The sequence below is a fragment of the Mustela putorius genome, unplaced genomic scaffold (genome assembly GCF_011764305.1).
Source record: "Mustela putorius furo isolate JIRA1106 unplaced genomic scaffold, ASM1176430v1.1 tig00003909_pilon_pilon_pilon, whole genome shotgun sequence".
Lineage (NCBI taxonomy): Eukaryota > Metazoa > Chordata > Mammalia > Carnivora > Mustelidae > Mustela > Mustela putorius.
In genome coordinates this window covers 15,122,201-15,147,168 of record NW_025422057.1, presented here as the reverse complement: position 1 = coordinate 15,147,168, position 24,968 = coordinate 15,122,201, and the positions used below count along the sequence as shown (strand labels likewise).

General features: G+C 36.6%; 1 protein-coding gene across 1 annotated transcript in view; it reads left to right on the top strand.

Annotated features, from left to right (window-relative positions):
• Nucleotides 1–24,968, top strand: part of ATRNL1 (attractin like 1) — an 815,348-nt gene that overhangs the window by 131,452 nt on the left and 658,928 nt on the right. Inside the window, exons 11-12 of the mRNA XM_013055772.2 lie at nucleotides 21,890–21,974; nucleotides 23,760–23,968. Of these exons, the coding sequence (XP_012911226.2) occupies nucleotides 21,890–21,974; nucleotides 23,760–23,968 (294 nt within the window). The remainder of the gene's footprint in view (nucleotides 1–21,889; nucleotides 21,975–23,759; nucleotides 23,969–24,968) is intronic.

Genomic DNA, 24,968 nt, shown 5'->3' with positions numbered 1-24,968 from the left:
ATATTGTACCTCCCCTCTCCCACAAATTAATCAGAGAATACTGATCTCAAGATAGGAACTCAAGGAAGAAGAAAAATGAAAAAAGAAAAACGAATAAATCTCTCTTTCTCTTAACAGATATACTAGCGTTTTGAGAGATTGTTTTGAATGCAAAAATTGCTGAATACAGATTCTTGTAATAAAATATAAAACTGAAAGAAAAGTTTTCAAATGTCTTAACAGAACCCCAGGGGAAGAAGGCACGGGGAAGCAGTCATGAATATAGAATAAAAATTTTAAAATAAATTATTAGCAAATAGAACTTGACCGTGTTTCAAAAGTATAATAAACTCTGACCAAATAGGAGTTATTCTTGGAACTCATGTATGATTCATCATCAAGAAACCTATAAATATTTTTACATCAAGACTGTGTAGAAGCCAACAGGAAATATCATTGTATGTTAAAACTATAAAATCATTTCAATTAAGATTGAGAGTCGAATAGTGATACACATTTTTCCTGGCAGAGAGTAAGGAACTAAATAAATATAAATATTCATTGAGTGAATCATAGGGGACAGAATCCTGAGTAGAGCTGTGATTAGATCACCTAGGAAGAGTGTGCGCCGTTTACAGATTAGGAGACTTGGCCTAGTGGACAAAAAACCCACTGAAGCACTGTCACTTAAGGGACAAGTGGAAAAACATTTTGGCAACATCCATAAGTTTGGTTTTCTATTACAAAATGTACAAATCAATAATAGAAGTTTTTCTTTATATCCATCTAGTTTTGAGTTTTTTATATATAATATGTGTATTGTTTTTAGTAATATTAGTAATATGAATACTGACTGACTTTTGAACTGGCATTTCAAGTGGGTTATTAAAAGGATCTTTAAAATATGTCCTTAAAGTAGTATAGATACATATTTTCATGAAAAATATGAATATTTTTAGAAAAATAGTAAAAATACTAAAAATTAGTAACCATTGACTATGCATTTTCCACCTGCACTATTTTTTGCATCATTGATGAAATAAACCAGTCTCTAATTTCAGCAAAAGTTCTTAATGTAATTGTGTGGCCCTTCATAAAGAGATAATTTGGGTTTGAGAGAATGCTACCTCTAATTTCTTGATTTTTTTTTTAAGATTTTATTTATTTATTTGACAGACAGAGATCACAAGTAGGCAGAGAGACAGGCAGAGAGAGGAGGAAGCAGGCTCCCCGCTGAGCAGAGACCCCGATGCGGGGCTCGATCCCAGGATCCTGAGATCATCACCTGAGCCGAAGGCAGAGGCTTTAACCCATTGAGCCACCCAGGCACCTCTAATTTCTTGATGTTATGTGTATTGAATAAAATTTGTAAATTAATATTTAGTACCTTGCAGTATAAGTGTTTTTTAAAATCTGTATTTCAGAGAGTATATTTTAGTTTGGTCATTAATCCTGTATTGTTTTTCTGTTGTCCTGGAATGGTGTTTTTGTCAGTTTTCATGGTGTTAGTAGGCTGTGGGGTTTTGCTCTCATTTGTGTAACCTTGAAATGTTTGTTAGGTGATAATGACCTGAGTGCTTTGGAAATATATTGTCTTCTTGGCAAGAAATACAATTATAGATTATAGTTAGATTAATAATAAACAGACTTTTCAATGTAATAATGGGAATAGACTATATGTAAACAAAGTATATTAGTTTAATATTGAGCTTTAAGGCATTTGATAACTTCTACATGTTATAGGAAAACTAATCTGTGTTTTATAATGAATCCTGGTCAAGAATGTGAAAATTCAGCAACAGAATTTATCTAGCTCAACCTTCTGTTTTGTAGCTATTAAAGAAACAAGAAGGTATAAGTAGAAAGCCTATTTGTAACAACGGCTCTTATCCTTTTCTTTTCTTATTCTGTTGAAAAATCCTGGCATGTTGGGCAAATATCAGCAAGGATCAAAAAGTGTCTATATCCGCAAAAGTTGCTTACCTCAACAAGCTTTTCATAAGCTTGCAACTTAAATTCTGTTCTTCCTAAACTGAGGGTTTTTTTTTTTTAATTTTATTGATTTATTTGAGAGAGAAAGCGCACAGGCGTGGGGAAGGGCAGAGGGAGAAGGAGAAGCAGACTCCCTGCCGAGTGGGGAGCCCAACATGGGGCTTGATCACCAGGCCCTGGGGTCATGACCTGAGCCAAAGGCAGATGCTTAACCAAATGAGCCATCCAGGCATCCCATTTTCTAAATAGTTTCATGAATGAAAACAATTTGCGAGCAATTCTAAGAAACTGCAGAGGAACCTCACTCTGTATTTATTGTATTGTATTGTATTTATTGTATTGTATTAGTCAGTACAGGTTAGGTCATACTCTGGCAACAAACAATCCTGCCATAGTCTGGGTTCTCTGGAAAGCAAATTCTAAGACAGATTTTAGTGTTTGGGGCTTATTTGGTTTAGTGTTATTGAGTCATTGGATAAACAGCTGTGAAAAGGACATGGAAGAAGCAGGATTGGGCAGAGGAAAAATTCAAGTAGAATTTAACAGCTGCAGTCAATCCCAGGGGAACTCTGGAGTTGAAATGTTCATCAGAGTTGTCCTTTGTTAGGATGGAATAGCCAGGCCTTGATCAGTCATTGTATGAGAGTCACTCCTAGGAGTGTAGGAACTTGGGTTAGGAAGCTCTGTGTGTGCGCAGCTAAAGCCGTTTCTATGGGGGCTGGTAGCTGAATGATGTTGCTTGACACCAGTCCTAGCAGCAGGGACAAGAGGTTCTTTCTGAAGGTTTATTTAGGCAGATCATGTCCATGTTCATCACAATTTGTTCTTTGAGCTACTCGGTCTACTTCAAGCACATTTCTCAAGAGCTCCTCTAGGATTCCAGTGACCCTTTCTTCCTGGCGGAAACCTGGGTTATTGCTTCGGCTTCTGTAGTTGGTTTCAGGGCTATAGCTGATATTCAGCATGTCCCCCTTTTATTATTTTTTGTAAATATTCTTTACTTTCAGTTGGAACCCACAATCTTTGTGACTTACCTGGTGGTATGACGTAGACCCTTACCCTTAGGTATTTGAGCCCTGGTCATTATGTACCTCCTGCTCTAGGTATTGAAGTTGCCCATTTACCATAACTCTTGGCAAGAGGATACCAAGGGACACCCAAGGGATCATCTGTGTACCAAACATATTCCCCTCCCCTTATTTTGTAACAGTGGTGGTCCTACCTTCCTTTTATGATCTGGGCCAATTATCCCTGCCAAGATGGTGACTCCTTTTTTGCCTGCTTGCTGGTACCTTGACAGAAGGAGCCTGAAGTGCCTAAGGGACACTATGGCTTATAGTTCAGAGGGGTATTGCTTTGGCCTCTGCCAGAGTATTTCCCCTTTGGGGAATAAGATCTCTAATCCTGCAGAGCCCAGATTTCTGGGATAAGAAGCACAAATTACTCAACTGTATCACTGAAAGTGAGGCCACTAAGAGTGGCTCTTACTCCTTGGGTCCTGGACTTTTATATTCTTCCTACTGGGAACAGATTACCATGTAAAGTTGCTAAATTCCAAGGTGTATCCTGCATGGTGGTGTTTCATTTGTGCCTATCCAAAGGTCTATCAGACTGTGTATTATGGGATCCAGTTGATCCTATGGTTATGGGCTCATTCCTATACTTCCTTTGCTGTAGTGTGTCTTTTGATTACATAGGAACCCCTGCTGCTTGATCTATTACTTCATAATTTCTAAGGCAGTCATACTGGTTAAGACTTTGTGGTTGAGAAAATCAAACTGATACTCCGAGTATGTATCTAGTTTTTTTTTTTTTTTTAATGAAAATTTTTTAAAATTTATTTTTTTTATTTTTATTTTTATTTTTAAAAAGATTTTATTTATTTATTTGACAGAGGTCACAAGTAGGCAGACAGGCAGGCAGAGAGAGAGAGAGAGAGGAGGAGGAAGCAGGCTCTCCACTGAGCAGAGAGCTGGATGCGGGGCTTGATCCCAGGACCCTGGGATCATGACCTGTGGAAGGCAGAGACTTTAACCCACTGAGCCACCCAGGCACCCCCCAATTTTTTTTTAAATTTTATTTACTTATTTGACACACAGAGAGATCACAAGCAGGCAGAGAGTCAGACAGAGAGAGGGGAGGGGGGAAGCAGGCTCCCTGCTGAGCAGAGAGCCCAATGCGGGGCTCGATCCCAGGACCCTGAGATCATGACCTGAGCCGAAGACAGAGACTTTAACCCACTGAGCCACCCAGGTGCCCCAGTATATATCTATTCTTGTCCTAATGAATTGTTGATCAGATTAGAGTGGAAGGGGCCCATTTGTAGTCAGCTTGCCACTAAGTGTTTATTTGGTGGCCTTGGGGAATGGTTTCATCAAGGGACCAGAGTTGATATCTTGCTCGCAGGCTGACCAGTTGCCAGTAACAGTAGCTCGATCAGCTTTGTTCAGAGGAGCCCATGTTATTGTATTCCTAGATGACTTCCATCTCTCTATAATGGCTAGTTTGTTCATGTTCTTATTGTGCCAGCACTGAGGTATCCTATAGTGGAGCCTAACTGATGCTAGCTGTTTTAGTTATTTGTTTGCTTGTTGTTTATTGTCGCTTCCATGTTCGATGCTCTCTGATGCCTTTAAATTGTGTCACAAAGATCTTTATATTTTGTACTTGTTCAAATATATCCATCCATTTGCCTCTACCCCAGGCCCTCTTTGTTTATGATCTTCCAGTATTTCTTTCTCTATGCTACTGATCAGTGAGCTAGACCACTAATTACTGGCCCAAAGAGAATTGGGCCAATTCTTTTTGCGTACATTGTGGATGATACACTGCCCAAAGACCTGCCACACTGAGAGGCTTTTTCCTTTTCCATTGTTCCTTGAGGTCACTCCTGAGTGAGGTTCTCTAGGTGATGTCCATTTTTGACTTGTCCCCACATATCAAGCTGAAATATTTGTACTTTTCTCTGATTGGTATCATGGCATAGAGAATTCTTCATATGACCATAGCTGTAAAATGACAGGTGCAGGTGCAACAGTGTTACTTAACATGGGGCCTGAACTATCTGTTCGTGCAGAGTGCTTGTGCAGTATGTGATCTGGCTTATACTTCATCTTGGGTGCCACTTTCATTTTATGTTCTTATGATTCTTGATAACAGAGTCAGCTCATAATATAAAACTCTGAACACCTGTGTTAGTTGATAACACAGGGTCTCTATCTCTGGCAGGGTCCAATAACATGGCAGGCATAGAGAATAAAGTTTTCCACTGCAGATGATATGGCCTTTGACATGTGTATGGGGTCTGCGTTGGGATTCTACTGGGATTCTACTTTCTGTATATTTCATGTGCTACTTTTCCCAACAGTGCCTCCACCAATAGCTATAATTCTTCTGGGTCTTGCAGCCCTAACTGCAAGTCTGCTTACAAAGTGTAGCCTGAACCTATAGCAGAGCTATTCCCTACCCTGGCATGAACTCAAAGCTGACAGCCTTTCATGTTGTTCAGTATGTGGGCTAGAGCAGTATTTCCAGGTGTGAAATAAGCTACCTTCAGAACCCAAAGAGACCTACTGGATGGTTTGCTTTCTGCTTTTCATGGGCATTGCAAGGTATAATAATTGGTCTTTTTTTTTTTTTAAAGATTTTATTTATTTATTTATTTGACACAGGAGAGAGAGCATAAGTAGGCAGAGAGGCAGGCAGAGAGAGAAGGGGAGGCAGGCTCCCTGCTGAGCAGAGAGCCCGATGTGGGGCTCGATTCCAGGACACTGAGATCATGACCTGGGCTGAAGGCAGAGGCTTAACGCACTGAGCCACCTAGGTGCCCCAATAATTGGTCTTTCAATTCAGATGAGCTGTCTGAAAATGTTCTTCACCACTGGTTCCCTACATATTTTACTAATATGAAATCTGAATCTTTGTAGGTTTTATCTTTCACCCTTTGAAGCCTGTATATCTTAACAAGGCCTCCATTGCATAAGCCTTTCTTATTCATCTGGCACAGTTAGAATGATGTCATTAATGTAATGGAACAATGTAATGTTCTGCAAGATGTCCAGTTGGACCAAATTTGTTATATGTTATGACAAAAGGAGGGAGAGTTAGTATGAACCTGAGGGAAAATTGTGAATGTATATTATTTCCTATTCCATATGAAAGCAAACTGGTTTTGATCCTCTTTTTTAAAAGGATCAGCAAAGAACACATTTGCAAAAAATGGTCACGCTAATCTGTTTTAAGAAAAATATGCGTTTTGCATAGTGACTACTATTTGGGCTACTACCTGGTAGTAGGCTCATATCCTCCAGGCTTTGTTTGGTTTGCAGGGCCCAGATCGGTGATTTAAAAGGAGATTAAATGGGGTCCATCATTCCTGCATTCTTTAATTCTTCAGGGCACTACTAATTCTTGCCATCCACACCCCCTGGAATGCAACATTTGTTTAAAATGTAATACATTATCCAGGGGGTGGTTGTTTCAGAAGTTTCCACTTGATCTTTGCCACTGTGAAAGCCAAGGACCCAATGTCAGTGTTGTGCCATTTGCCAGAAACATCCAGAACATGACCACTTCATAGGTCTGCAGACCTAGTGACTCATTTTGAACAGGACCTTGGCTAGGACATCATTAATTACCTCATTGCCATATATCCCTCCTGTAAAGAGAGGCCTTGATGACACTTTATATCCAGGGTGTCAGTGCTAACTCAGACCTGTGTCCAACTGTACTTGAAACGTTTGTGCTGCTTTTCCCCCTAGTTATGCAATTAAATGTTCATGGGTGACTTTGATAAAGAAATAGGGGAATTATTACCATGTACACTTACTGTGGTATTGCAGGGTCATTCCCTGTAGGCATCAGAATTTTAAATATATCAAATCTGGACTTCATAAATGACTCAATTTCAGGAACTGAGTAATAAATTGTGACTTTTTATTGCAGCATCTGCCATCAGCCTCCTGATCATCCATCCTTGATTTCTTCTGATGACTTAAGTTAGATAGTAGTACCCTTGCTGGCTGCCTATTTTGCTTCTAGGGATGCTGTGGTCTATTAAACATCTGTATAATTTTTAACGTATTATTCTCCTTGACTGATGCTCCAACCTTGCTTCTTATTATAAATCTTGCCCTCTTCTTGGATTGGATTCTAATGGTTTAATGTCACCAGTTGGGATGGATTATCCTCTTGTCTCCATCATTGAGCTCAGTTTTTTTTGTGGTTTCTCCTACCATCAGCTTTGGTCTGTGGAGAAGAGCTAGCACATTCTTATTGATTCCAGTACCATTTTCTCCATCACATCCTTATGACTTTAGTAAATGGCATACCATCTGGCCCTTTCCATAGATATAAGACCTGGTAGATTTTCTGGTGTTACATTAGTATATCCACTTTAGAATGCCCATATTTCTAGACTTTTTATCCTCTCTTTGCTCTTTGTTATGGCAATTCCAACCTTTTGACCTTACTAAGCAAAGGCTGTATTTTTTATGTCTCTATGCATCTTCTTTTTCTTTTTTAGCTTTATTGAGGTATAACTGGCAAATAAAATTATAAGATATAAAAACATGTACATTGTAATGATTATATGTATACATTGTGATAGGAATCCCTCAGTATAGTTAATGCATCCATAAGTTCACATTTTTTTCCTTTTTAAAGACTATTTATTTATTTATTTGACAGACCGTGATCACAAGTAGGCAGAGAGGCAGGCAGAGAGAGAGAGGGGGAAGGAGTCTTGCCGAGGAGCAGAGAACCCACTATGGGGCTAAATCCCAGGACTCTGGGATCGTGACCTGAGCTGAAGGCAGAGGCTTTAACCCACTGAGCCACCCAGGTGCCCCTTTTTCCCTTTTTTTAATTTGATGTTCTTTGTAGAGTAAGTTCTACTCTTTGATCAAATTTCAATGATAAACTACTCTGTTATCAACTATAGCAACCATGTTGTATATTAAATCCTCATACCTGGTTCATTTTATAACAGAAAGTTTGTATCCTTTTTATGAACCTCTCCTTATTGTCCTTATTACTTAGTCCCTGGCAAACATTTTTTGACTGTTTCTATGAGCTTGACTTTTTTTCCCCTTTAGAAATCCCACGAATAAAGACAAATACTGTGTATTATTTATCTTTTTTTCTCAGACTTACTTTGCTTAGTGTGATACCTCCAATGTCCATCGTTGTTTTCTTAAATGGCAGGATTTCTTTCTTAGGGCTGAATAATATTCCATTGTGTATGTATATGTATACACACATGTATATATATATATATATATATATATATATATATATATATATATAATGCATACACATATATATGTAGGTATGTCACATCTTCTTTATCCATTCAGCCATTGATGAACACTTTGTTTCTGTATCTTGGCTTCTGTGAATAATGCTGCAGTGAACGTGAGAGTGCAGAGATCTCTTTGATATCCTGTTTTCATTTCCTTTGTGTATATACCCAGATGTGGGATTGCTGGATCATATATGGTAGTTTTATTTTTAATATTTTGAGGAAACTTCCTGTTTGAGGGACAGTGGCTGAACCAATTTAAATCCCCACCAACAGTGCACAGGGTTCCCTTTTCTTCATGACCTTATCAACACATGATATCTCTTTTCTTTTTGGTGATTGCCATTCTAACGTGTGAAGTGATAGCTTATTGTGGTTTTGATTTGCTTTTTCCTGATAACTAGCTATATCGAACACCTTTTTTGTTATTTATTTATTTATTAGACAGAGAGAGAGAGAGAGTGAGCACGCACACAGCTAGGGAGAGGGAGAAGCAGCCTTCTTGCTTAGCAGAGAGCCTGATGCGGGGCTTGATCCCAGGACCTGAGGTCATGACCTGAGCTTAAGGCAGACACTTTACCAACTGAGCCACCCAGGCACTTCTGAATACCTTTTCTTATACCTTTTGGCCATTTGGATGTCTTCTTTGGAAAAATATGTGTTCATTTCCTCTATTCATTTTTAAAAAATTATTTATTTTTTTTTTTAAATTTCCTTTCAGTGTTCCAGAATTCATTGTTTATGCACCACACCCAGTGCTCCATGCAATACGTGCCCTCCATAATACCCACCACCAGGCTCACCCAACCTCCCACCACCCTCACCTCCAAACCCTCAGTTGGTTTCTCAGAGTCCACAGTCTCTCATGGTTCATCTCTCCTTCCAGTTTCCCCCAACTCACTTCTCCTCTCCATCTCCCCATTTCCTTTGTGTTATCCTTATGCTCTATAAATAAGCGAAACCATATGATAACTGACTCTCTCTGCTTGACTTATTTCACTCAGCATAATCTCTTCCAGTCCCTTCCATGTTGATACAAAAGTTGGGTATTCATCCTGTCTGATGGAGGCATAATACTCCATAGTATATATGGACCATATCTTCTTTATCCATTCGTCCATTGAAGGGCATCTTGGTTCTTTCCACAGTTTGGCGACTATGGCCATTGCTGCTATGAACATTGGGGTATAGATGGCCCTTTTTTTCACTACATCTATATCTTTGCAGTAAATACCCAGTAGTGCAATTGCAGGGTCATAAATTAGCTCTATATTTAATTTCTTAAAGAATCTCTACACTGTTTTCCAAATTGACTGCACCAACTTGCATTCCCACCAACAGTGTAAGAGGGTTCCCCTTTCTCCACAACCTCTCCAACACATGTTGTTTACTGTCTTGTTAATTTTGGCCATTCTAACTGGTGTAAGGTGGTATCTCAATGTGGTTTTGATTTGAATATCCCTGATGGCTAGTGATGAACATTTCTATCCATTTTTTAATTGGATTTTTTTTTCTTTTTGTTGCTGAGTTGTGCCAATTTCTTTGTATATCTTTGTATATTAAACCTTTAACAGATATATGAATTACAGATATTTTCCACCATTCTGTAGGTTGGCTTTTCATTTTGTTGATTGCTTCCTTTGCTATAAATAGGAGTCATTTTGATAGTGAGCTTACACCATCTCCTGGGGTCCATTTCAGGGCATAAATCCTGCATCTTGGGAGAGTGCTTTTAAATCTGTAAACTTCCCTAACACAATATAAGGCCCTTTGGGTCACTTTCCGCTTATTATCGAGTACAATGTGTACTTCCCCAACTTCTGCCAATATTTGCTTTCTAGGTCTTCCAGATACTTGGGGCATCATCCCTTTCCTTCCTTAGCGGTCACAGCATGTCCCTGGCTGAATTATGCTGAGCCAAGATTATTGACTCAATGGCCAATAGGGAAGGAGTGAACAGATTCTGAACTGGGGCACAAGTCTTGCTGGAGAGAAGCCTGCATTGTGTTTAAGCAAGGACTAGTACTATCTATGCAGGGTAGGGTGGACAACTTCTGTAGTCTCAAATGATTCTGGAAAATTTGGGTAGATTATCAGAGGGGTCAACTCAGATGTCCCCAACCCATGTGTCATGATCTTTTTCTTTTCCTAGCTGGCTCTTGACTTTGAAATAGCAGACATTCTTTAATTTGCAGACTTTCTGTACTTGGCATCCTTTATATATGGGACTAAGGAGGGCCTCTGGCTTTCTTGGCCTTTCTTATATTTTTATTTAGTTATTATTTTTTAAAGATGTAATTTATTTATTTGTCAGAGAGAAAGAGAGAGAGAGAGAGCAGTAGCGGGGAAGTGGCAGGCAGAGGGAAAAGCAGGCTCCCTGCTGAGCAAGGAGCCTGATGTGGGACTCAATCCCAGGACTCTGGGATCATGACTTGAGCTGAAGGCAGACGCTTAATTGATTGAGCCACCCAGGTGATTGGCTTATCACCAATAAGATATGCCACCTATTTATCTTATTATTTTTTAAAGCTTTTATTTATTTGAGAGACAGAGAAAGAGTTGGGGGAGAGCTAGAGGGAGAGAAGCACAAGCAGACTCTTGGCCGAACCCAAAAGCGGGGCGCGATCCTACAATCCCAAGATCACGACCTGAGCCAAGATCAAGAGTTGGACACTTATTCGACTGAGCCACTCAGGTGCCCCTCATTAACTTTTTTCTAGAGCTCAGTGGGGCTAAGCTATAGACATGTGGTTTTAGTATATTAGTAGTTAACTGTTACCAGACATCTGATACTTCACACCTGCTAGAATATTCCCCTCCCTTTGGCATACCTTCCTAATTTACCACTGGTATAAGTTAATAGTTGATGACATCTTGTGCCAGAGGCTTTCTCCGTTATGCTTACAGCAGTGATAGGTTCTTCACTGCTAGCCTGGTGGTATGTGATGCAGCTCACAACCTCCATCTTTCTTCCTGCTTTTCTTGTGTCAGTCCTGGTACCAGCTCTCATAGTTGGGTTCTCTGGGAAGTAGACTCTGAGACAGAGTTTTGTGTTTATGATGTTTGTTGAGAGCCCTTAAAATCAGTGCCTTTGGAAAAGGTAGGGAGGAAGCAAGATTTGACAAAAGGAAAAGTTGAGTTGTGATACTGGACAGACAACCTTAGTCAACTCAATTCACAAGAAACTCTGGAGGTAAAATGGGTGGTATGTTGGGATGAAGTGACAGGACCTTTAAAACTTCATGTTGATCAGCAACTGCATGTGGATCATCCTTAAAAAGATGTGGCCTTGTGTGTGGAGTGGCCCAAAGATACTGAGGCACTTGCTGAAGTAGTTTGCAGCTGATGACTGCTCACCGACAGCTCTCCCAGCAACAGGGACAGCAGTTCCTTCCTTGAATGAGGTCTGGGTAGCACATATCCATGTCTGCCATGAATCTCTTAAGTTTCAGAGGATTAAGACCAATAAAAGTGGGCGCCTGGGTGGCTCAGTGGATTAAGCCGCTGTCTTCGGCTCAGGTCATGAACTCAGAGTCCTGGGATCGAGCCCCACATCTGGCTCTCTGCTCAGCAGGGAGCCTGCTTCCTCCTCTCTCTCTGCCTGCTTCTCTGCCTGCTTGTGATCTCTCTCTGTCAAATAAATAAATAAAATCTTTAAAAAAAAAAGACCAATAAAAGTTAATTTCTCACTCATACCACATGTTTAATATTGGAGGCAGGGCAGATTAGCTTATTGTCATCATGTAGGGACCCAGGACGAAATTGCATTGTCTTTCATTGGTAATTCAGTGGTTCCATCTAGAAATACAAGTGTCACTTTAACTTGCATTTTGTTGGCAGAAACAAGTCATATTATCACATCCAACTTCTGGGAAGTGTGGGAGTTTAATTTTACCATGGACCCGAAGGAAGAGAACATGAATATCTGTTAAATAACATCAATATATATAGCAAATATTCTTTGTAATTCTTTGTAAACTTTTAGTATAATTGAAGGTGATGTCTTGCAGATAGAAATAAAGCCTTCATCTCCTACCACCACATATGTTAAAAGGCAACCAACTTATACAAGTAGAATTGTGTTGTATTATTATTGGTCTGAATTAACTATTCTCATCTGTAATTAAAAATTAATAGTGTACTGTACAATTTCTCTCCAGGGACTTGCATACTTTAAAAATATTACTACTTTCATGACATTAATGTTTATGTCAAAAAGGATAGTTTGATGATATAGTGAGACAGTATAATATAGTAATTAAGATCTTGTTTTGAATATGGACTTCACCATTAAATGACTTTAAGGAAGTTACCAAACCTCTAAAGACTGTTTCCTTACCTATAACATGGCAACACAAAAATATTACTACTTTCATGACATTAATGTTTATGTCAAAAAGGATAGTTTGATGATATAGTGAGACAGTATAATATAGTAATTAAGATCTTGTTTTGAATATGGACTTCACCATTAAATGACTTTAAGGAAGTTACCAAACCTCTAAAGACTGTTTCCTTACCTATAACATGGCAACACAAATATTTACTCCTCCAAGTTGTTTTCAGAATTAAATACTACATAGCATTGATAAGCAATGAGTATATTGTTTTTATTAGGTAAAAAGTCATGACTACTTATCTTAGGAAGATTTACCCATTTAAAAAAGGCTATGGGGTTTTGGGGCGCCTGGGTGGCTCAGTGGGTTAAGCCTCTGCCTTTGGCTCAGGTCATGATCTCAGGGTCCTGGGATCCAGCCCCGCATCGGGCTCTCTGCTCAGCAGGGAGCCTGCTTCCCCCTCTCTCTCTGCCTGCCTCTCTGCCTACTTGTGATCTCTCTCTCTCTTTCTCTCTGTCAGATAAATAAATAAAATCTTAAAAAAAAAAAGGCTATGGGGTTTTATGTGTTCTTCAGTTAATTTTATATAATATTATTATAGCAATTAAAAAATTAACTTTTAGAAGCAACTGTGTGCTTTCCTATTTTTGGAGGGAGACTCCAATGGCACTCTTTATATCTCTCTCTTAAGACTTGTCACATTCTGTTGTTTTTCCTTCAGGGCAGGAATTCCGTCTCATTCAGTTTTATATCCATAATGTTGTTGTGTCATTGGATCTGCATTACATCTAAGTTGAATTACTTAGTGATCATCCTTTTTCCTCCGTTTATCTAAATCTATTAACTCAAATTTTACTTATTTTTTTCCTATTCTTAGTTAAGAGCAGTTGATGACTTCTCAGTCTTCCTTTCTTTAGATTGAAACACCCAAGTTAATTAATGTTTCTATTTTCAAGATTCACTATTATGTGAATTACAACTCCCTGATCTTTTAGCATTGTTACTAAATTGAGATGTGCAGTTTTTATTTTTTTTTTTAAAGATTTGCTTTCTTTATTTGAGAGAGAGAGTGTGAGATCACAAGCAGGGGGAGTTGCAGAAGGAGATGGAGAAGCAGGCTCCCTGGTGAGCCCGATGGATCCCAGGAACCTGCGATCATGACCTGAGCTGAAGGCAGATGCTTAACCAACTGAGCCACCCAGGCGCTCTTGAGGTGTTCAGTTTTTAAATGTGCAAATAACTATTACCTAAATAGGAAGCAACTCAATGGATAAATCTCAAAATGCCATGCTTTTGACTTCATGGGCCTTGCTCACTTTTGTTAGCTGTGTGATTTGATCAGTAGATATGTTGTTTGATCACCTAGGTCCTACTATTTCACTGTCTTGAACACATTCCCAGTATTCTTGCCATTACTTGGGAGTTGAGTTGGAGTTGTCTGTCTCTCATGTACTTTTGCTTTATTTTGTATTTTATCTTATTTTATTTATTTAGAGTTTTTAAGTATTTCTGAAAATGGGATGTGCTGTGGACCTGAAACAGAAAATTTGATTAAAAACCTATACAATTAGCTGTTAAATCCCCAAATTCCCTTCTTCAGCTTGTGCAGATGAGTATCTGTCCTGCCTCTACTCTGCTGAAAGGCAGAAGTTTCTTCTCTGTGGATGTTTTTTTTTTTTTTTTTTTTTTTTTTTAAAGATTTTATTTATTTATTTGTCAGAGAGAGAGCGAGCAAGAGCGAGCGCAGGCAGAGTGGAAGGCAGAGTCAGGGGGAGAAGCAGGCTCCCTGCGGAGCAAGGAGCCCGATGTGGGACTCGATCCCAGGACGCTGGGATCATGACCTGAGCTGAAGGCAGCTGCTTAACCAACTGAGCCACCCAGGCGTCCCTTCTCTGTGGATGTTGACCTAGGTACCAGAACATGGTTGAGGGTGTCAGTACAATTTTGGAAACATTGGAATTGATGAAAGTGTACATACTTATGAATGGAAATGTTAGCTTTTTTTCTTTACTTAGGTCCAGAATACTGTTAGCCAGGTGTATAGCTTCTAGGCAGGAGATTGGAGGATTTACCTCAAAGAATCTGGCCAGCCCAAGAGAAGGCATGTGCAAAAACTAACATTTGGAGGTCTTCAACTGAAATAGTACCACCTATCAAAACCCCATACTGCTGTATAGTATGTATGAAAGTTATTAAGAGAGTAAATCTTAAGAGTTGTTATAACAAGGCGGAAAACATTTTTTTCTTTTTCTATTTATTTATTTATTTATTTTTGGTGTGAAGTAAACTGTGTTTAGTCATTTCACTACACACACACACACACACACACATCAAGTCATGTTATACATCTTAAACTTATACAGTGTTCGTTTCAGTTATATTTCAAAACACAAACAAACAAAAAGTATTCCAACAGTCAACAGCATGTCTTGGCCAAGCACAGAGTTTCCAAACAGTCTTTTTGTGCTTTATTCTTCAACTTGAAAGGGCAGCTAGTTATCATAGACATTTGCAAAAAACTGCTAAATCTGATGAAAATATCAAATGAATAGGAAAAAAACAAGAAATCAAAAGAAATTGACGTAATCCTGGAAGGAGATAAAAACTTCAGTCTTTATGGACAGAAGATGTTACATTTATGAAGTAAAAATGTAACTTTTAAAAATAGATCATTCAGAAAACAAAAAATGGGGCTTTTGAAATTAAAATTAGGATAACAAATTAATTTTAAGATAAAAATGAAGATTATGTTCCAAAGTAGTATGAACAAAAGACAGATGTAAAATAAAAGTTAGGAAATTTAAATGATTATTCCAGAATATTTGCTGAGTGTTAGGAGTAGCCAAATTAAAGAACAGAAAATTTTAAATGAATTAATTATGAAATGAATAATTCAAGAAAAATTTCTGGGCTTGAAGTACATGAATTTCCAGAATAAAAAATATCACATAGCCCCAGAAGAGACTTGTAGCAAAATCGGTCATGAAAAGTGGTGAGAGAAAGAAGACCCTAAGAGCTCATATGTAGAGCAAAGAAATAAGACAGGGTCTTACAAAAGCAAAATCAGAAGCCAGAAGATTGGAGAGTAATACATTTAATATCTGAAAATGCTTTCCAAGTTAGAGTTCTAACTTGATCAAATAATCATATAAGTAGTATGATCGTATGGTTGCTTTCAGAATTGCAACCTCTCAAAAATTTACTTACAATGTACACTTTCTCTGGAAGCTACAGAAGTATGTCTCCTACTAACGTATTTGACTAAATAAACAAATGTAAATTGATAAAAATTTAAATCCAAGGAATAAATAATAAGGAGATGTGCAGAGAATCCTTCCTTTGCTACAGCAGGCCCAGAGGCAAGTTTGAATTTTAGAAGAAAGATGGAGTTTTAGTAGGGATGTCTTCAAGAAGTAAATGAAACTTCTAGATAGCTTGATATATTCGAAAATGTTGTGAAAAGTTGTACACATTTAGTAAAGAGGGATGAAGTAGCAGATCTATAGAAACCTAAACAAAAAAAAAATGATTTTCAGGGAAAAATACAAAGTTATTCAAGAATAAAATGAATTATAATCTACATGGCTTATCTGTATATAGAATAATATATAGTAAATACTCAATATTGGTCTAAATAAAATTATAAGTACATGAGGAAGATGGAGGGAAGGGAAGTATGTGTGTATATGTCTGCATAAGAGTTAAATCTTCATCTTTTAAAGGGAAAGTTAGAGATATTATCTGAAACTAAGAACTTAGTATGCCATTTAGAATGAGGAGATAAATACAAAAACAAGCTTCTTCTAGTGTTTTAGAATTCAAAGTGCTTACCTCTGTGATTCAGGAGTAAACATTGAGAAGATAGGGAGCAGGAGAATTTTTTGTGGTAAACCTTGTGGGATTATTTGACTTTTAAACTTTGCCCATACATATATTTTGATGTTTTGATTGAAAACAAGCAAAATAAGAACATACCAAACCAGTACAGGAACAGAGTGAGGCACAAATTAGTGGGTCAGGGTAAATATTAGGATAGTGGTTCTGGGAAGATTGGTATATGGTAATACACAGAAAGGTATAGGAAATAAGATATATGGGAAAAATTAAATTACATTCCTGGAGAAGATGCAAAACTGAGTTCCAAATGGATTGAAGATCAAATGGTTAAAGCCAAACTGTACATCCTTTAAAAGAATATTGGAAATTATCTTTAAAATCTTGAGTTAAGAGTAAAGAGAATAAATCATGAAGAAAATGATAAATTTGATCAGGTTTATGTACAAACTTTGGTAAAATAAGGCTCCATAAACTACATGAAAATGCACTTCACAGCATAGGAGAATATATGTTAATTTGCATATAATTAGCAAAGAATTGCTAATTAAGTATTTAGAATACTTAATAAAGAATTTGTAAAATTATCGAAAAACTAAAATTCTGGGGGCACCTGGTTGGCTCAGTCAGAAGAGCACATGACTCTTGAATTCAGCATTTTAAGTTCAAGCCCCACATTGGGTGTAGTGATTACTTAAAATCTTTGTTAAAACAAAAACAAAAATCAAATAGAAAAATGGGCAAAGACTTGAACAGTGATTTTACAGGAGGGTGAAAACAAATGACCTATTACTGTAAAAAAATGCTTGATCTTACCAGTAACTAGGGAAAAAAACTTCATCAGATTGGTAAAAATGTAAAAGTCTGAGAAAGCTACATAATGGAGTGGGTGTGACATAAGAGCTGTCATGCATGGCTAGTGTGAATTTAAGTCAGTGCAACACTTTGTGGAGCAAATGGGTATCGGAGAAATCTAGTACAATTGAACTTATGTCTTTCCTTAAACCTAGTGATTTTCCGTTTAGAAATCTGCCTGGAGAGGGGTGCCTGGGTGGCTCAGTGGGTTGGGCCTCTGCCTTTGGCTCAGGTCGTGGTCTGAGGGTCCTGGGATTGAGCCCCACGTCGGGCTCTCTGCTTGTTGGGGAGCCTGCCTCCTCCTCTATCTCTGCCTGCCTCTCTGCCTACTTGTGATCGCTCTCTCTCTGTCAAATAAATAAATAAAATCTTAAAAAAAAAAACTACCTGGAAAAACTCTCAAAACTTGCAAAAGAAGGTGTGTGTAACAGTGAACAAACCAACATGTGACTTGTAGTAGAAAAAATCTAAAAAAACTCTAATTCATCTTTAAAAGGATAAATATGTTTTCATATAATCATAATATGGAATGTTATAACATGATTAAAGTGAGAACATAGCACCATGTATGTGCATAAGTCTAAATAGGTTGTTTAATAGACATTTCTCCAAAGAAGATACATAAATGGCCAGTAAGAACACATGAAAAATCATTTGGAAAATACAGATCAAAACCATTTTGAGATACCACTTCACATCCATTAGGATGGCTATTATCAAGAAATAGAAAAATAAGTGTAAGTAAGGATATGGAGAAACTGGAACCCTTGTGCACTCCTTGTTGGACTATAAAATGGTACAGCTGGTGTGGAAAAGAGGATGGATGGTCCTCAAAAATTTAAACAAGACTTAACCACATAATTCCAGCAATTCCACTTCAGGTATTTACCCAAAAGAATTGAAAGCAGGTACAAGAACAGATATTTGTCCATCCATATTCATAGCAGCATCATTCACAATAGCCAAGATGAGAAGCAACCCAGGTGTCCACTGATGGATAAATGGGTAAAGGAAATGTGGTGTATGCGTACAATGGGCCATCAGGCTTAAAAAGGATGGAATTCTGACACACAGCACAACATGGATGAATCTTAACGATCTGGTAAAGGAAGGAAGTCAAAGACTAAGGGTCTAATACTGTATGATTTCATTCATCTGAGGTACTAAAGTAATCAAATTTATGGACAAAAAAAGCAAAAAGGTGATTAGCAGGGGCTGAGAGTGAAGGGAATGGGAAATTACTGTTTAAGAGGCACAGAGTTTTAGTTTTGCAAAATAAGAAAGTGCTGAGATGGATGGTTGTGTTGTTTTAAAAATATAAATGTACTTAATGTCACTGAACTGCACACATAAAAATGGCTAAAATGTGAAGAGAATAAAAAGCAAAACAATGTGTTGAAAATAAGTTATAGAATTGATACTCTATACTACAATATACATTTGTATTAATGCAAAGCTTTCCCATGTACGAAAATTACTATATATGTATCATATATATAGAAACACTGATAAGCAAATACAGAATAGTAGTTGCATCCTAAGAAGGAAGACCTAATAGAGCTTGAATTGGAATGAGAGTACACAGGGAGCCTGTCATATCTGTAAGAATTTATTTCTTTAAAAAATCTAAAGTAGGGGCGCCTGGGTGGCTCAGTTCGTTGAGCAGCTGCCTTCGGCTCAGGTCATTATCCTAGCGTCCTGGGATCGTCCATCGGGCTCCTTGTTCCGTAGGGAGCCCGCTTCTCCCTCTACTGCTCTGTCTGCCTGTGCGCTTGCGCTCTCGCTCTCTCTCTCTCTCTGACAAAAAATAAATAAATAAAATCTTTAAAAAAAAAATCTAAAGTAAATATGGTCAAATACTAGGTTTGGCAAATCTGGTTAGTGGTACATAGGTGTTTGTAATGCCATTTTTTTGGGCTGTTCTGTGCGCTGAAAACAAAATCATCTTCTACCAAAAGAAATTGGCTTATGAAATTAGAAGAAATCCTCAGGAAGCCAATTTTTTAGTTAATGCTTGTCTTTATTCTTAGCTCCTTTCCCCCCCTTTTTTTCCTGAGTTTTTCTGAGCATTTCTATGGTTCTCATCTGGAAAATCTGCTTTCCTTCTTGCCTGGTTTGTGTTGGATTCTGGGCCAAATGGCTTACTTTTTAGTCCTAGGTTAGCTCAGATGGTTGGATCATTTTCTTTTCTGGACTGCAGATTGCCCCCAAACGATCTTAAAGATTCTTCTTTGGAGATTTTTGTAACAAACTGGTATCTGGTAGTGTTACTCTTTCATCTGACTCTTTCTGTTTTATTTCTTTGAAGCATATTCAGGTTTCTAATTCTGTTGTTGGAATACTATAAACAACACAATTTGTAAATCACTGGCCGTGTGTGTGTGTGTGTGTGTGTGTGTGTGTGTATGTGTGTGTGTGTGTGTGTGTGTGTGTGTGTGTTGGGTGGGATGATTGAAATCTATTTGCTCTAACTCATTTACTGTCTCTAACATTCCCATCTCTTTCTTTTTCAAAGCCTATGCCTTTTACAGGTCACCCTTTCCAAATGGGAATGATCTTTCAGAATCTGCTACAAATATACTTTTAAATGTCAAATATTTTTATAATAATTTATAGAAAAACAAAGGTAATCAAATGGGCTTTGAATAAATTGCCTAACTTCTTCTAGATCTAATTTTTTAATTTTCTTTTTAAAAGATTTTATTTATTTGACGGAGGGAGAGAGAGAAAGAGAGAGCGTAGAAGCAGGGGGAGCAGCAGAGGGAGAGAGAGAAGAAGGCTCTCTGCTGAGCAGGGAGCCCACGGGGCTAGAATTTAGGACCCTGGGGACATGACCCTAGCTGAAGGCAGACACTTAATCGATTGAGCCACCCTAGTTCCCCTAATTTTTCATTTTCAGCATATGATAATACCTGCTGAATCAATTTCATTGGGTTCTTACAAAGACCGTTTTAAATTATGTAGATGAATGCACTTTTTTTTTTAAAGATTTTTATTTATTTATTTGACAGACAGAGATCACAAGTAGGCAGAGAGACAGGCAGAGATAGGAGGAAGCAGGCTCTCTGCTGAGCAGAGACCCCCCCGGGATCATAACCTGAGCCAAAGGCAGAGGCTTTAACCCACTGAGCCACCCAGGCACCCCTAGATGAATGCACTTTGGAAGCTTTATAGTACTATACACATGTAAGCATACTTCTTACATAAACTGTAACATGTAAATTTGACCAGAATGTTAATTGTATGTATAAGCCTCCTTCATAGTATTTCCCAAGATGTGATATTCAGAGCATTGGCTCTTAGAAATGTTAATGTGAAAAGTATGACATGAAAAGTGCTTCTGTGAATAAAATATTGGGAACATTGTGTTAGGTATAGTTAGGCTTCTATATGTCTGTACTCTCTTTTGAGACTATTTAATAGGCAGATGTATTTTCTGAACTAAAGAGAGAGATTATATAAACTAAGGAATAACTTCTCTTGGGGGGAATTTGTGTTCTTTGGAATAGACTTCAGGAGACGTAATTCAAGGTGTGTTTTATTGCTGTCTGTTTTCTATTTTCATTTTTTAAACCATGATTTTGGTTTTTATAATTTCTTTGATCTTCACTAGTAGTGATATTGAATTAAAACCCAATTATTATTTTATTACTAGTGTTATAGAGGTAATCACATGAATAGGAAAACAAATAATTTATTACAACTTTAACTTCTACAACTAACTCTATTTTAGGTTATTCTCTTTTTCCCAGAGGGCTTCTAAACTACCTAAAAATAAAATTTGTTTTTAAAAATTTGTTACATCTATGTGTTTTTATTAAATACTACTGCCTGCCTTTAGATATGGCATGTCTAAGAAGATGAAATCTAAAACACTGTCCTGAGGATGTCCCTAGTAACTGAAAACAATATTTGACATCTCAAAAGCTATGTTAGTGTATGTGTCAATTTTGAAGCTAGGTTATATTGAAAGGATACAAAGTTTTCTATTAACATTTTTCTTTTCATATTTTTATATAGCTCATGAATTATTTAGGTTTTTAAATTTTTTCTAGATATTTGCAACTGAAGTCATTCTGTTTTATATAAAATGAACCCTATTATTTTGAAATACCAAATCATTTATGATTTTATTTTGATGATTCCATTTTTAGGCATTATTTCACTGAATATTATTTATATATAATTTAATTTCATAAGCGTGAATGTACAATTTGGTTTAGTAATTTAATTTTCTAATAGGTTTGCCCAGTATTGGTATTCATGCAGTTTACTATATGAGCCTTGATTTATTTAATAAAGATATGTCTTTGGAATTATCCTCCAATAAAAACTATACCCCTAATTTTTTTCATTTTCATCATTCTCATACACTTAAATTTATTTGTGGGAATTTTATGCAGAAGTTGTTTTTATTTAAGGAATGATGCCAGTTGAGTAGTGTTATTAAATTGTAGGTCATGGCAAGTTAATGAAAGTCTTCCTAATTTTAATTATTGTATCTTCAATTTGACCAAATATGGTTTTATATTATTTGTCTTGATTTATTGTTTTATTTCATTTTTTTGTTTTGCTGTTCTCTTTTTTCTAGCTTGTGATGAATGGAAAATATTACCAAAACCAAATCTTCATAGAGATGTCAACAGATTTGGACACTCTGCGGTTGTTATTAATGGGTAAAAAACATACATTTGTCAGTCAAACTATCCACATATTCTGTTACTCTTTTCAAAAATTATCATTTGTACTTAATGGAATTGGGTATCCCTAGTCTACTGTGGACTACATTTTGGTTCGTTAACCGTATCCTTCATTCTTTTGTGTTCAAATATATTTAAGAGAAAGGGGAGCAGTCAGACAGAATTAAAACTGAGATAAAACCAAAGATATTAAAAAAAATATCATCCTGCCTTCTTTTCTTTTTGTAGAGATCAGACAATGAATGTCTTCTTTAAAAAAGGTCAAACTGAAATGATAAAAAGGCTAGCTGCCTATTTCTATCAAGGAGAACAAGGAAAGTGAGAAGAATTACATTGTCATTTTAGTTCTGTCATTAACCCTGTGATTTTTGACAATCCCTTAATGTCTTTAAACTTTAATATCTTTATATCCCTTGGGATTTTGGATGGGATGATCCTTAAGTTACCTTCTTTTAAGTTAGTATCATTTTTCTTTTCTTTTTTAAAAAAGATTTAACTTATTCATTAGAAAGTGAGAGAGAGAGAGAAATTGTGAGCAGGGGGTAGAGATAGAGGGAGAAGCAGGCTTCCTGCTGAGTAGGGAGCCTGATGTGGGACTCAAGACCAGGACTCTGGCATCATGACCTGCGCCAAAGGCCAATGCTTAACTAACTGAGCCACCCAGGTGCCCTCATTTTTCTATTTCTAAGGCAGAAATTTGGTAATATGGCAGGAAACAGTAGGTCTTTCCTTAGCTTAAAATTTGTAATTTATAATGACATTTTTATAGGTTTATTTTTTCTCCACCTTATTCTAATTATGTAAAAATTCTTCAGGATGGTACTAAAAGCACGTAGAAGTTAACCACAATGAAACTCTGTAATTGATATCAGTTAGCTTTCAAAACAGTAATAAATGAAATTCAGAGTTTATAACTAAAACCTCTAGACTTCTTTGTTGCAATACTGTGTTGGTTGACTTTTATTTTACTCTTTTTAAATAATAAAAGATAATATTGAAGCATTTTCTGATCTTTTCTACTTATTAATAATGTTGGAAATAAAAATTATGCTTTTTTAGAGCACAGAATTCTTTGGCACTTGTAGTTGAATCAATTTGGCAATTGTCTGGACTTCTTTTCCTGAATTGAAGTTTTGAATATCTTTTTGATATTTTACCTTTGGTTTATTTCGTAAGAGGATAGTAAAGCAGATTCTGTATCTAAGTTCACTGTCAGTATTAAAAAATTGTAATTCTAGGGCGCCTGGGTGGCTCAGTGGGTTAAGCTGCTGCCTTCGGCTCAGGTCATGATCTCAGAGTCCTGGGATCGAGTCCCGCATCAGGCTCTCTGCTCAGCGGAGAGCCTGCTTTCCTCTCTCTCTGCCTGCCTCTCCATCTACTTGTGATTTCTCTCTGTCAAATAAATAAATAAAATCTTTTAAAAAAAATTGTAATTCTAGATAGCAGTTCTAAAGTGTATCTTATTATCCATGTAGAGGCATTTTCAATTTCTATTTTTTAAATTTTAAATTTTTATTTTTTTATAAACATATAATGTATTTTTATTTCCAGGGGTACAGGTCTGTGAATCGCTGGGTTTACACACTTCATAGCACTCACCATAGCACATACCCTCCCCAATGTCCATAACCCCAGCATTTTCATTTTCTAAAAAAAATTATTTACTACCTTGATAAATGTATTTAAATTTATTTTTCAAACTAGTAAGTTGGACTTTTCTTAATATTGTTTCTTTGGGATTCTTTTTTTTTTTTTTAATAGGTCCATGTATATATTTGGAGGATTTTCTAGTGTGCTCCTTAATGATATCCTTGTTTACAAGCCTCCAAATTGCAAGGCTTTCAGAGATGAAGAACTTTGTAAGAATGCTGGTCCTGGAATAAAATGTATTTGGAATAAAAATCACTGTGAATCTTGGGAATCTGGAAATAGTAATAATATCCTTAGGGCAAAATGCCCTCCTAAAACAGGTAGTTTTTATTTTTTTCTTCCTTTCTGGCATAAATCTTCTCTACTTGGCTAGAAGTACTAATACATTTTGCTTATAAGAGTTACCTTGGTATAGCTTTTAGAATTAAAAATTCATAATCCTTTAGTTAGGAATTTTAAAGTTTGAACTTAGCAGTGATTAACAATTTTTTATTAGCTATTTTCAGTTTTCTCTTTTAATTCTATATGTAATATTATATATACCAATATTTTACGTATAACATGGTCATGTACATATATGTATATATGAACTATTTTCTTGTATAAGTAAAAAATGCTTTAAAGTATATTCTAAGAACTACTGTGCTTCTAAGAAATACAATGAAATAATTTATTCTGCACTTGGTAGTTTTTTTTCCTTCTTTAATATTGCCAAGCCAACCACAGAGTTAAAAGATTTTCTAGAATTTTGATGACTAATGTTTTAGTTTAATACTTATTATAAAATATTGAATAAGTAAATCAAACATGAAAAATTGCTAGTAAATATTTATGAGTGAATGATTTGGATAAAAACTGTTCAATTTCCTTTAAATGGGTGGCACTTTTATATATTTTTTTATGCTACAATTAGTAATGTATTTTTAGTGAATCTGATTAATGTGATGCCTCTGATTATCTTTATGAAGAATGATAACCAATGAGTATTTGTTATAATGTTTCTTTTCAATGTGCAGTAATGGTTTTTTAATTAAAAAGCCTGTAAGTCTTTCCCCTTCCATACTGGATAAATGTTAAATGGCAGTAGGATCCTGGTAGACTGAATAATTAAAATGAGGGTAGGAGGAATCTCAAAACCTGCAAACACAATTCAAATTCAATATGAAGTTAAGTTCATATTGAAGATGTTATTTTCATGTTTTTGGCCATATTTATGGTGTAAAATGTCTTAGTGATTCTTAGACAGGTGTTAAAAATGTGTGAATGAAGAAGTGTGACATTTTCTTTCTCACCCTGACTCACTCATCTCCTGTTTGTCCC